The sequence below is a fragment of the Mustelus asterias genome, chromosome 17 (genome assembly GCF_964213995.1).
Source record: "Mustelus asterias chromosome 17, sMusAst1.hap1.1, whole genome shotgun sequence".
NCBI classification, from domain to species: Eukaryota; Metazoa; Chordata; class Chondrichthyes; order Carcharhiniformes; family Triakidae; genus Mustelus; species Mustelus asterias.
The window spans coordinates 24,973,742-24,987,932 of record NC_135817.1 but is presented as its reverse complement, the minus strand read 5'-3'; the positions used below and the strand labels follow the sequence as shown (position 1 = coordinate 24,987,932).

At 43.0% G+C, this 14,191-nt stretch overlaps 1 protein-coding gene across 4 annotated transcripts in view; it reads left to right on the top strand.

Annotated features, from left to right (window-relative positions):
• Positions 1-13,342, top strand: part of glra2 (glycine receptor, alpha 2) — a 231,743-nt gene extending 218,401 nt beyond the window's left edge. For 3 of the 4 annotated variants that reach the window (XM_078231966.1, XM_078231965.1, XM_078231967.1), the window contains exon 9: positions 13,064-13,342. In XM_078231966.1, the coding sequence (XP_078088092.1) occupies positions 13,064-13,342 (279 nt within the window). Of the gene's footprint in view, positions 1-491; positions 513-13,063 lie in introns of all 4 variants that reach the window. The other variant, XM_078231968.1, reaches the window with a different exon arrangement.
• The last annotated feature ends 849 nt before the right edge of the window (positions 13,343-14,191 follow it).

The window sequence follows — 14,191 nt, the reverse complement described above, 5'->3', positions numbered from 1 at the left end:
GTGCTGTAACTAAATGGAACTCATTTCAATGTCAATACTTTCTTTGGAGGACTCTTAGCTTTCAGAAATAGCACTGTGAAATTAATTATGCTAGGCATCCTCCTCCAGATAGGAAGGGAACGCAACTCCCCAAGTTGGATTCATTCACTGCTTAATGGAGTCAAGACACCTATGGTGGCAAGTGATGTTGCGGCTGCAAATAGGCCAACCATTCCATTCTTGCATTATTCTACGTTTCCCTTGACTAACCTCCCATTTTCCATCCACCAACATCAACCAAAAGCATCACATCAACCATCAACCAAAGCTCTGCCAACATAACACCTCCAACTTAAAATTCTGATCCTTGGATTTTAACCCCTTCTACCTCAGTATTCTTCTCCAGTCCTAAAACTCCTCCAGAACTCCTCTGGCTCTCTCCAAATCTTGTCTCATGTGCTTCCCCCCTCAGGCAACCGTGTCTTCCTAACTTTAGTCATTTAAGTCTGAAGCCTCCATCTCTCTCCCTATACGTTCTCACCTCCTACTCTTTCTTTACGCCCCTCCTTAAAACACACCTGCCTGATGGAGCTAATATCTCCTCCTTAGTTCATTTTTGTCTGATTACACCTCTGTGAAATAGGATATTCTTCTACATTGAAGGTGATAGATGAATGCAGGCAATTGTTGTCGCCATTACCTGAGCCAGTTTTCCCTTAATATTGGAGAATATTCGAAGGCAGAACTGAAAGTAGAAAATTAGTCTTTAGGTTAATTAAATGAGCAGTGCTTGCAGGAATAGCAGAATACAAAATGGCATTATATTTAGACTTTTCTACATTGTCTATCATCTATTTAAATTAAAGAGTAAAGTTGGAAATTGATGCAAAATAGGACAAGAATAATGGTGGGAGGCGCAATTGTTAAAATAACCCATGGCTTTGGTGACTGAATTAACAGACATTTGTGTTTTGGGTACCAGAACAGAAATTCCAAAGTGCGTTATGAAGTCCGACTAGACCTTCGCAGTTTTTTTATATTTTGGCATTAGCGTGAGGATAGGGTGTTTAACTCCAGGTGTGATTCTATTGAGACACTAGGAGGCCTTTATCAAAACAAACTTTATTTAACAATACAGTTTAACTATAATGAATTAATTAGCTTAAAATGTTACAGTTGAATAATACTTAAACATGACAAGATACAATTCTTAACTGCTAATCTATCTTTAATAGTTCCAATTCAAGCAATTTTCCTCTTATAGACTTAAACTCCGCTTCAAAATCAGTTAACACCAAATAGGCTAATGTGCTTGGGCTTGCTAACAGTCCCAGAGCCTTGTGAACAACTCTGGAGAGAGAAAGACAGAGAGATACCTGTCTTCTGACAGCCCAGAACAGCAGCCTCCAGAGAGGGAGAGAGACAAAGAAATCTTTTGTTTCTTTCAGGACCAGGCAGAAACTGAATGTTTAAAGATAAAAGAGAACTGCCTGTTTTTCCTGCAAGCTTAGCTCCACCCATTCACAGGACTCTGTCCCTGTCAATCAACCTAATCAAAATCCTACTCCAAAACCCTGGGGAAACCAAAATAAACAAATATGCATCAACTCAAATTCAGACAAACTCATCCCCAGCTAAAATCAATCATTAGCCTGCATTCTCGGCATGTGAGCTGCCTGATACAGACAAAGCGGCATTGTGTAAAATGGAGTTGAATTTGAAACGTACTCCTCACAAGAAAAATCATATAAATACATTTCTTAAAGGCACAGTATCATCACGTGTCTGTGTTGGAAATGCGCCTCTGGTAGATAGATGATTCATTTTAGGGTGTGGAAGTCAGCAGGCCACCTCAACCTCAGCTGTGGATCCTGAGGATAAATCTAGAGACTCCCAGAGGAAGTGCACTCCCTCAGCTGCGATATGGACAGGAACCTAGGAAAGAGGACACAGGAAGCACTGCTTGAATACCAGCTTTCAACCCCATTTAAAGCAAAGGGCCCCCCAATATGAAGGGAATGTAAGGCCTGCAAGTGACCACTCTCCCCAAGATGGTGATTCTGGGATTCCCACGCCAAACCCCGATTTGAACATAACAGTGCTCCCCGCATCCTCTCCAGTAACCCCTGAGCAGTGCACACCATGGAGGGTTCTGGCTGCCTGAGTGCTCACCTTCGAAATCCCTGTCAGAAGTGAAGGCACCAGGTTCACGCTTATGTAGAGCTGTTGTAAATGGCACCCGCTGAATATCCAGTGAGGGGGGAATTTCTGGAGAGAGTGCTCACTAATGACAAGGTAATGTATTAAAATGAGCCTTCTTGGATCCCGTGGCATGTTTCACGCTACTCCATCAGCAAGGGTGCTGGAAAATCGGAAGCTCGCTGGTGGGAATCGCATTTTTCAAGTCTCTCCGGATTTTGAGCCTGTGCCACCAACCCCACACATGGAGAGAGTGGGCTCAAAGTTGCCCCTTATGATAGGCAAACATGTAACCAGGAAACCACCAACTTGAGTTTTTTTCTGCAAGCTCAGAGTATCCTGACATCAATGGCAGGGAAAATATTAGATTCTATTATAAAGGATGTGATAACTGGGTGCTTGGAAAATAATATTAGGATTGAGCAGAGTCAACATGGATTTATTAAAGGGAAATCATGTTTGACAAGCCTTTGGAATTTCTTGAAGATGTTAGTAATGGGATAGATAAGGGAGAACCGGTGGATGTGATGTATTTGGATTTTCAGAAGGTTTTTGATAAGGTTCCACACATGAGGCTAATAAGCAAAATTAGAGCTCATGGAATTGAGGGTAATATACTGGCATGGATTGTGGATTGGCCTACAGTCAAAAAACAGAGAGTAGGAATATAAGGGTCATTCTCAGATTGGCAGGCTGTGGCTAGTGGTCTACTGCAGGATCTGTGCTTGGGTCCCAACTATTCCCAATGTATTTTGATGATTTGGATGTGGGGGACCAAATGTCATATTTCCAAGTTTGCTGGTGCCTCAAAACTTGGTGGGAATGAGAGTTGTGAGGAGGATGCAAAGGATTTAGACCAGCTGAATGAGTGGACAAAAACACAGCAGATGGAATATAACATGGAAAAATGTGACCTTATCCACTTTGGTCGGAAAAAAACAGAAATTCAGAGTATTTCTTAAAAGGGAAGAGACTGGAGAAGTGTTGATGTCCAAAAGGGCCTAGGTGTCCTTATTCATAAGTCACTGAAAGCTAACATACAGGTCTAACAAGGAATTAGGAATGCAAAAGGTACATTAGCTTTTATTGCAAGAGGCTTTGTGTGCAGGAAGTCTTACTGCAGTTGTATAGAATCTCAGTGAGACCACTCTTGGAGTATTGTGTGCAGTTTTGGTCTCCTTACTTAAAGAAGGATACACTTACTGGTCATAGAGGATTTGCAACAAAGGTTCACCAGACTAATCTTTGAGATGCTGGGATTGTCCTCTGAGAAGAGATTGAGGATTCTGGGCCTGTATTTTTTAGAGTTTAGAATGTGGTCTCATTGAAGTGTACAATATTCTTACAGGGCTCAACAGGTTAGATGATGGAAGGATGTTTTCCCTGGCTGTGGGGAGTCTAGAACCAGAGTACACTATCGCAGAATAAGAGGCTGGCCACTTTGGATTGAGATGAGGAGGAATTTCTTCATTCAGAGGATGGTGAACCTTTGGAATTTTCTACCCTAGAGGGCTGTGAAGGCTCAGTCATTGAGTATGTTCAGAGCAGTGGTCAATAGATATCTAGATATCAATGGCAACAAAGGATATGGGGATAGTGCAGGAAGATGGCATTGAGGTAAAAGATTAACCTTGATCTAGTTAAATGACAGAATGGCTTGAGCGACTGAATGGCCCTACCCCTACTCCTATGTACCTATCCCTAAGTGTTTATAGTGAATGAAGTACTTGTGAGGCATGGACATTGCTGTGATGTTGGAAACATGGCAGCCAATTTTCACACAGTAAGGTCCTACGTACAGCAATGAATGTCCAGATCATTAGCTTTAGGGTATTGACTGAGGGATAAACTTGACCAGGGCACCAGGAGAACTTGCCTGCTCTTAAAATTGTATCGCAAGATGTTCTTACCTCGAGTTGACAGAGAGAACAGGGCTCAATGTCTCACCTGAAAGATAATGGCCAGAATTCTCCAGCCCGCAGCTGGAATTATCCATTAGCCCCACTGCTGTGAATGGAGATTTGGCTGGGCACCAAATTCTCTGTTCTTGCTGGCAGCGGTAGCGAAGCGTGCGAGGCTGGAGAATTCCGGCCAACATCTCTGAAAGTGCAGTATCTTAAATCAACAATTCAAACCTCAGTGGAAAAAGTTAAAAAAGGCAAGGAGATCACAATAACTAAAATAAAAAGGAACTTCTTCTCTAGGCACATTAAAAGTAAAAGGATTGTCAGTGGAGCAATGGCACCAAAATGGAAATCTATTGGTGAAGGTAGTTGATTGTTATAGAACATAGAACATAGAACATAGAACAGTACAGCACAGAACAGGCCCTTCGGCCCACGATGTTGTGCCGAGCTTTATCTGAAACCAAGATCAAGCTATCCCACTCCCTATCATCCTGGTGTGCTCCATGTGCCTATCCAATAACCGCTTAAATGTTTCTAAAGTGTCTGACTCCACTATCACTGCAGGCAGTCCATTCCACACCCCAACCACTCTCTGCGTAAAGAACCTACCTCTGATATCCGTCCTGTAACTCCCACCACGAACCCTATAGTTATGCCCCCTTGTAATAGCTCCATCCACCCGAGGAAATAGTCTTTGAACGTTCACTCTATCTATCCCCTTCATCATTTTATACACCTCTATTAAGTCTCCCCTCAGCCTCCTCCGCTCCAGAGAGAATAGCCCTAGCTCCCTCAACCTTTCCTCATATGACCTACCCTCCAAACCAGGCAGCATCCTGGTAAATCTCCTCTGCACTCCTTCCAGCGCTTCCACATCCTTCCTATAGTGAGGTGACCAGAACTGCACACAATATTCCAAATGTGGTCTCACCAAGGTCCTGTACAGTTGCAGCATAACCCCACGGCTCTTAAACTCCAACCCCCTGTTAATAAAAGCTAACACACTACAGGCCTTCTTCACAGCTCTATCCACTTGAGTGGCAACCTTTAGAGATCTGTGGATATGGACCCCAAGATCTCTCTGTTCCTCCACAGTCTTCAGAACCCTACCTTTGACCCTGTAATCCACATTTAAATTTGTCCTACCAAAATGAATCACCTCACATTTATCAGGGTTAAACTCCATTTGCCATTTTTCAGACCAGCTTTGCATCCTATCTATGTCTCTTTGCAGCCTACAACAGCCCTCCACCTCATCCACTACTCCACCAATCTTGGTGTCATCAGCAAATTTACTGATCCACCCTTCAGCCCCCTCCTCTAAGTCATTAATAAAAATCACAAAGAGCAGAGGACCAAGCACTGATCCCTGCGGCACACCGCTAGCAACCTGCCTCCAATCCGAAAATTTTCCATCGACCACCACCCTCTGTCTTCGGTCAGACAGCCAGTTGCCTATCCAATCGGCCAACTTTCCCTCTATCCCACACCTCCTCACTTTCATCATAAGCCGACCATGGGGGACCTTATCAAACGCCTTACTAAAATCCATGTATATGACATCAACTGCCCTACCTTCATCAACACACTTAGTTACCTCCTCAAAAAATTCTATCAAATTTGTGAGGCACGACTTGCCCTTCACGAATCTGTGCTGACTATCTCGGATTAATCCGCATCTTTCTAAATGGTCGTAAATCCCATCCCTAAGGACCCTTTCCATCAATTTACCAACCACCGAAGTAAGACTAACTATTGTTATTAAATTATTCAATGTTGAGGTATTAAATGAGCCTTTGCATTGGTGTTTACCAAGGAAAATAATTTTGTCAAAGCTGTGCTAAATGAGGAAATTGTTTGGATACTGGATAAGATGACAGTAGATAGGGACAATATTTGAAAGGCTGGCAGCACATAAAGTAGGTAAGCCACCCAATCAGGTTTTCACACATCCTAGGTTACAGAGGGAAGCAAGGGTAGCAGTTATGGGGATGCCGGCTCCAATCTTCCAATCCTCCTTAGAACCTGGGCTAAAGTCAATAGACTGAAGGATTGCAAATGTTAAACCCTGGCTAAATGTGACAGTTACAGGTCAATCAATTTAATATCAATTGTGGGGAACTTTAAGAAAGAATAATTTGAGAGAAAATTAACAGCCACTTGGACAAGCAAACTAATAGACGAGAACCAGCATGGGTTTGTTAAGGGCAAAACACATCAACTAACTTAATTGAGCTTTTTTAGGAGGAGCATAGAGGATAAATAAAGCCAGTGGAGCTAATGTTTTGTATATGGACTTCAAAAAGGCATTTGTTAAAGTGCCACATATCAGACTTGTTAGAAAATTGAAGCCCTTGGGACAAAAGTGGCAGTTTCAGCATAGATGCAAAATTAGCTTAGGAAAGCAGTAGTGAATGGCTATATTGGCCTGGAGGTGGGTATAGGGATATTTCCCACAGTTTAGTACTAAGTCTACTATTGTTTTTGATATATTTTAATGAGTTGGACTTGGGGTTGCAGGGCACAATTTTGGAACTTGCAGATGATACAAAATTGGAAGTGTAGCAAATAGTAAGGAAGACGGTAACAGACTTCCAAAGGCATAAGCAGAATGCCAGAAACTGAGGAAACATAGCAAATGAATTCAGCACATGAGTGCCTGGTGATGTATTTTGTGAGGAAGAATGAGATACCAAGCATACTAAATAGCACAATTTTAAAGGTGATGCAAGAACAGAGAGACCTGGGTGTAATTATGATCTTATTGAATGGCAGGGCAGGCTCGAGGGGCTAGATGGCCTACTCCTGCTCCTATTTCTTATGTTCTTATGTTCTTATTATGCAGAAATCTTTGAAGTTGGCGGGACAGATTGATAAAAGATGTTGATAAAGCATTTGGAACTTCAGACTTTATAAATAGAGGCATACAAAAATAAGAAATTTATACTCGATCTAAACCATTAATTCAGTATCTGATGGAGATTTGTAACCAATTCTGGGCATTGCACTTCAGGAAGGACGTGAAGGCTTCGGAAAGGTTACAGATGTGATTTACTGGTATGTTCTAGAGATGAGGGATTCCAGTTACATGCATACACTACAAAAGTTGGGGTTGTTCTTCTTAGAGTGGAGGTGGATAAGAGCTGATTTGATAGCGATGTTTAAAATCATGAAAGGTTCAAATTGAGTAAATAAAGAGAAACTGTTACCAATGAAGGTGGTGATGATGAGGGGAAACAGATTTAAAGTGATTTTCCAAAGAGATAGCATAGGGAAGAGCTTTTTTTCCACAGTGGACTGTTTGGATTTGAAATGCATGGCTAATAGGGTAGAGGATGCAGATTCAATAATAGCCTTCCAAAGGGAATCAGATGAAATCTTAAAGGAGACAAGATTTGAAGGATATGAGGAAAGAGCAGGAGAGCGGAAGTAACTAGATTGCTCTTTGAAAGAACCAGCACAACCTCAATGGGCTGAATGGCTTCCTTCTGTGCTGCGAATATAAAACAGTTCTGTCTCAACTGGAGTACTGCATCCTATTCTGGGCACCACACGCCAGGAGAGACATAGCTGCTTGTCATTGTTTTGTCTGATTGATCTGATTAAAATGTAAATGCAAGCTGTTTTCATACTATAGTTTGCTTCGGCGAATATGGTTTTGTTGTAGCCTTGGGGCAAACCAGCAGAAATTTTCTGGTGGGTGACCATTCCCTTTCTGCAGTGATGCTTGTATCTACTATAGTGCCCATGCAGCCAGAGATCACCACCAACAGAGCAAGCTGTGAAGCTGGCTGAGATTTTGCAGTCGAGTACATTTTTGCTTCTCTGTGAAAATGATATGTATATTTGAAAGCAGAGCATTATCCCCCCTCCCGCCCAAATGCCTTGAACAAGTCCAGACTTCAACTGTGTGAATCAATAAGCCATTGTTACATTTGCGCCACTGCTTCTAACAGACTCTGAATAGCGTGAGCAAATCAATGGTTGCGAAATTACTTGTTTGGAATTGTATTCTCCAGATGGCAAGGATTCCTCCTCCTACAACACCTGCTGTTATTAAGCTGTGGATTCAAATTGGAATTTAGCGTATAATTCTCAGCAGATCATTTACAGTATATTTCCCACCTTCAGTGCATTGTAAGGATTTTATGAGTTCTTTATTAGTGTGCAAACCAAATTACAAATCTATTGTGTATACCGAGTATCTCCTCTCTGGAAAAAAAACAATTACTGGCTCATTATAACTTTTGAATAGTCGCCTGGTATGCAAGATGTTAACCCACAGAAGCTTACTTTATTTGGATATGACTACTTACTCAGCTAATTGGAATACCCTGCTGTGTAGATGATGCAGGGGTTGAACTGTTAAAGGAGATTATCGTAATATCCTTGGGCAGTCATTTCAGTGCAATATTGTTATCATGGAGAAAACTCAAACTGAGTTACTAAATATGCTCAGCCCCGCACTCAATGCAATCGTTTTCACTAGAGATGTTTTGGTATTTTGAAATCTTGGTTTATTTTAATGCAACTAATAAATATTATTTTGATTGGTTTGAATGCAGTATCATAGAATCTCTACAGTGCAGAAGGAGGCCATTCGGCCCATCGAGTCTGTACTGACCACAATTCCAACCAGGCCCTATTCCCATAACATGACATATTTATCCTGCTACTCCCACTGATACTAGGGTCAATTTGGCATGGCAATCAACCTAACCTGCACATCTTTGGGAGGAAACCGGAGCACCCGAAGGAAACCCACGCAGACACGGGGAGAATGTGCAAACTCCACACAGACAGTGACCCGAGTCCAGAATTGAACAAGGGTCCCTGGCGCTGTGAGGCAGCAGTGCTAACCACTGTGCCACCCTGACGAGATGTATCATTTACACTTATTTCGTAACTCGAACATCAAGAGTCTCAGGATTGTTGGTCCCCGCTCAAAATGAGTTGCAGTGTTCAGACTGGCCATTTCTTTGATTTTTCAGCCAAACGATTGACTCTTTTTTTTTATAGCTTTAATGGTCCTCTTACAAAACACAATTATCCTAAGCGTCAAAGAATTAATGAGCCAGAACTTGCATGAAGCAGCAATCACCATTGGATTGCCATTCTGTTCCTGGCTGCTTCGTCAGACCTGGAGCTGCACATTTCTCACCCAATCTTCCTCCTGGGTCAGGTGAAAAATGTGCTGTGCAGCAGGCCCAGACTCCTTTCTGTGCAGGGCAGCAGCATCGGGGGAAATGAAGCCATGACCCCTTTTTTTCAGCACTAGCTGTCAAAAACCTGGTAGATTTAAAGATACCAGCCAGGGGAAGGGTAAGGGTTTAAGTTTAAGTTTATTTATTAGTGTCACAAATAGACTTACATTAACGTTGCAATGAAGTCACTGTGAAAATCCCTGAGTCGTCACTCTGGTGCCTGTTCAGGTACAGTGAGGGAGAATTTATCATGGCCAATGCACCTAACCAGCATATCTTTTGGACTGTGGGAGGAAACCAGAGTACCTGGAGGCAACCCATGCAGACACGGGGAAAACGTGCAAACTCCGCATAGACATGACCCAAGCCGGGAATTGAACCCGGATCCCTGGCGCTGTGAGGCAGCAGTGCTAGCCACTGTGCTGTAAGTGGGTGAGAGATTGGAGGGGATGGTGGTTGAGAGAGGGAGGTTGGGTTGTCAAGGGGAGCGAGGTCACGAGATCAGGACGTGGAGAAGATAGGGGGTTGGGGTGCAGTCACGTGCTCAAGGGGTTGAGGGCAGTCAGGTGAGTGTTGGGGGGGATAGTTGGGGTTTGGATGTTAGATGGCAGGTCGGGAGGGTAGTCTGGGATGTGGGTAATTGGGTACATTGTCAGGGGAGTGAGGGAGGTAGTCAGTGGGGGTAGTTGGGGTGTTGAGGCATAGTCAGATGGGTGGGGAGTTAGTTGGGGGAATGTGGGTGCTCGGTGTGGTGTCTTGTGGTCAGAGGCTGGGGGTGGTAGGGAAGCATGGTTGGGGGGGGGGGTCGGGGTAGTCAAGGGATTTTAATCCTTCTAACATTTCCTGGGTTACTATTTTGCGAAGAGAGATGGAACCATCCAAAGTCTCTGATTTAAATCAGTGATGCTCCTAGTGCAGGACATTTGCCCATCAGATGTTTAAACTTCCGGGAAATTCCAGGACTTGTGTGGGGACTTTCAGGGGGCTCTCCCAGCACATCTTCTGGGGTACTTCTGTGGTACGATCTCCCAGAGATGGAAGCTCTGGGCCAAGATAGCTTCTGAGAACCCCACTTGTCCATCCCATTTCTTATTACTGAGTCTGTATGTTAAACCATTATGGCAAAATAGGATAACTGTTGAAATGAAATTCATTGCTAAATGCCAAGAAAGTTGCTGAATTCCTAAAATATTCTCATAGACAGAGACTGGAAGCATCCTCAAAGATGGAATATGGGATTCCTCAAGTCCCAAAGTACTGACTCTGTGGGAATTGCCTGGGAAGTTCGAATTTCCAATGGACAATTCCCTTGTTTCCCATGACCCTTCGGAAAAGTTCTCTGACCTTGAGTTAGAGCCAAAGACTTTGGATGATTCCAATTTACTTACCTGGAGAATTACCCAGGAAATGCTAGACAGAAAATTTCGAGTCTAACCCTTAGATAACTGTACAACAGATGCTTCCTCCACCCCTCTCTGATCTCCAACTACTCGACTGACTTCTCCCCTCGTACCCCACCCCCGATGTCCTCCCCTGAAACTCCGACTTAGCTCAGCCCTCCCAAATCCCTCTGATCTGAGCTGACATGGCTAGCCACTATCACATGGATCCCCCCAACCCACCCCAACTACCCCCAACCTGACCTGGTGAGCCCCACCATCCGATTCCACCTTGTACTCTCCCAACTCAACCTAACTAGCCCCCAAACTGACAACCCCTCTCAACCCAACCCAACTACCTCACGACTCACTTTTAGCCACCTATCCACCTCACCCACACGCCACCCTACCATCTCACTCACCTTCCACCCTACACAGCTATCACCTTACCCAGTCACCACCCTCCCCCATTGCTACCCTACCCACTTACCTCAAGCCTTTACCCATTTACACACCAACATATTCACCCATCCACTCACACTTTCATCCACTAATAGAGTGAGAAGCTTGGGGATCCTCAAACACTTACCACAATATGGCAGCCAGTGCCGTAGAAAGGGGGCATGGCTTCTGCACAGATTTTCTTCACTGCTGTCTTTGAGGATTCCTGAGTTCTTCTGTATTATGGATCAGAAGTCAGAGCCTCTTCAACTGATGCGAGTAAGTGGGTAGTTTTCAGTCTGATTAGTGTTGGACACAGGGGATTCTGACTCCAATTGGAAGGATTGGGCCCTTGTTTCTAATGCAGAAAATCCTCATGTAGACAACAAAATTGCTTTGCTCAAATGGCAGAGTGAGATTGAATCATTCCTTTAGATTCTGGTACTTTCCAGATATTGAAACAGTGAATTTAACAAAATTCTATTCATCTCCAAGATGTTGACTAATGTTGTGGTAAGGTTCCATGGAATCAGCCCACATCACCTCACTCAAAACAATTTCACTCAAATTGGCTTCTTTAAAAATTTGACTTCAACCATCTTTACAGGTGTAACAGTGACGTATTACACTTCTTTAAATTTAGTGTACTGTATTTGCTGCTCATGATCTCCTCTACACTGGGGTGATCAAATGCAGACTGGATAATTACTCTGCTGAACACCGCTGATCCACAAGTATGGCCCTGAACTTCCAGTGGCTTACTGTTTTAATTCTTCATCCCACTCCCACTCTACTTTCTCTGTCTTTGGCCTTTTAGGCATTTCCAGATTAGCTCATTGTAAGCTCAAGGATCAGCACAGGGGAGGCAGTGACATAATGGTATTGTCACCATAATGGTATTATTCTAGTAACCCAGGGACCCAGGGTAATGCTCTGGGAACCTGGGTTAGAATTCCATCACTGCAGATGGTGGAATTTGAATTCAATAGAAGTCTGGAATTAAAAGTCTAATGATGACCATGAAACCATTGTCAATTGTTGTAAAAACCCATCTGGTTCACTAATGTCCTTTAGGGAAGGAAATCTGCTGTCCTTACCTGGTCTGGCCTACATGTGACTCCAGACCCACAGCAATGTAGTTGACTCTGAAATACCCTCTGAAATGCCCTTTGGCAAGCCAGTCAGTTCAAGGGCAATTAGGGATGGACAATAAATGCCGGCCCAGCCAGCGACATCCTCATCCCATGTAACAATTAAAAAAAGCTCATTTTTCGATTGGGGACTTCACAACCTTCCAGACTCAATGTGGAGTTTTCTGTTTATATCTCAGATTGCAGCATCTACAGTGTTTTGCATCTGTAAACTATACAAAGAATTTAGCAACTTCTTTAGCCCTCTATCTCTCAGTAATATTAAAAGCCATTGTCCCTGCGCATGTCATGTTGGCCCCAATTGGGGCATGTTAGACCAATGCAGGCCTGGTGTTCAAATTGGGCCTAATCTATTCTGAGAGACTCTGTAGTAAACCAAATGGTGCTTTTATTTAATTATCTATCTAAGCAAAATGTTCAGTCTGTTCAGAACTTTAATGGAACTATGTCAGATGCTGCCTTCAGGACTGATATCAAGTTGCAGTATTCTAAGCTGGTAACAGAATTACTCACACCCCAATGTCCAGCACAAAGACAGATCCTTTAACAGGAGGGAAATGCTTTAAGATCTAAAAATGTTGATCCCAGAATGTAACATGAAACTTCAGTTTCTCAAAACAACTTCAAGATTGAGGTTAAATACTCTCCGCAATAAAAGACAAAAATACAATTAGATGGTTTGCCGAGATAACTTCCTCAGGGTACAGATGATGTGACGGTATCTAAAGCGGGTTGTCACCTTGTCAGATTTGCTTGTACTGTATTCTGAGCTGCTCTGTTCTGTCGTCCCATTTCTCTCACAGGATGAAGAACTGGTTCGGGAGAGTCGCTTTAACTTCAGTGGCTATGGGATGGGTCATTGCCTTCAAGTCAAGGATGGAACAGCTGTCAAAACAGTAGCTCCAAATCCTCCGCCGCCACAGCCCAAGGATGCCGAAGCCATCCGAAAGAAGTTCGTCGACAGGGCAAAAAGGATTGATATGATATCCCGTGCTGCCTTCCCTCTAGCATTCCTCATTTTTAACATCTTTTACTGGATTACGTACAAAATTATACGGCACGAAGCTGTCCATCACCAGTAGGCAATGTCCCACCAGAAGGCCTCTCTTCACTTGGACTGCTTGTGACCAAGTTATGCTAAGTTGTCTTTGTCGTTTGCTGACTGTTTCTTGCTAAGTGACTAACCTAGATTGAAAGAAGGCTGAATGTTTGCATTCTGCTGGGTCAGCAATAGAATGCAACACCGTGAGAACGTTAAAACAGGCCGTAATGTACTGCATTGTCTGCTGGGACATGTTCTTCCAGTGTCTAACCTTGGTTGATATTTTCCCTCTGTAAACCCCTCCATGCCAATTATGGCAGACTGAGGCAAATGAGCCCAATGCACCATGTTAAAGGGCAGAGGGGATAGGGTGGGTGGGCAGGGGGTGGATGGCATGGGGATGGAGGTGTGTGGTGGCATGGAGAGGGAAGAGGAAGAAAGCATTGAGGGAAAGAAAGCAAGTGCACAGTTGTTTCATATTTTTAAGGAATGGTAGTTTTTATGGACATGCAACGGAAACAAGCTCTCAAATTTTTTTTCAGAGATTGGTATGTTTACAATGGTTCCAGTACAATGAATCAAGAGTGGACCAAAATTTTACAATAAATCACTGCCTTTATATTAAAACAATGTCCAACTGAGCTACATTCCATGACCATGTAGGTATTAGCAGTTCACCAGTCATTTTGTGCTTTGAAAAATTCTTTCTACATATATATATATAAATATGAAAAAAGTCATATACTTTGATATTCTAGTAAAACATTAAAAAATTTCACACTTCAGGAAAAAGCATCAATCATTAAACTGAGGTAGTCAGATAATGTTTCATGTTGTACAATTTATTTAATGACATACACTCAGAATGCATTCACTTTTTAATTTTAAT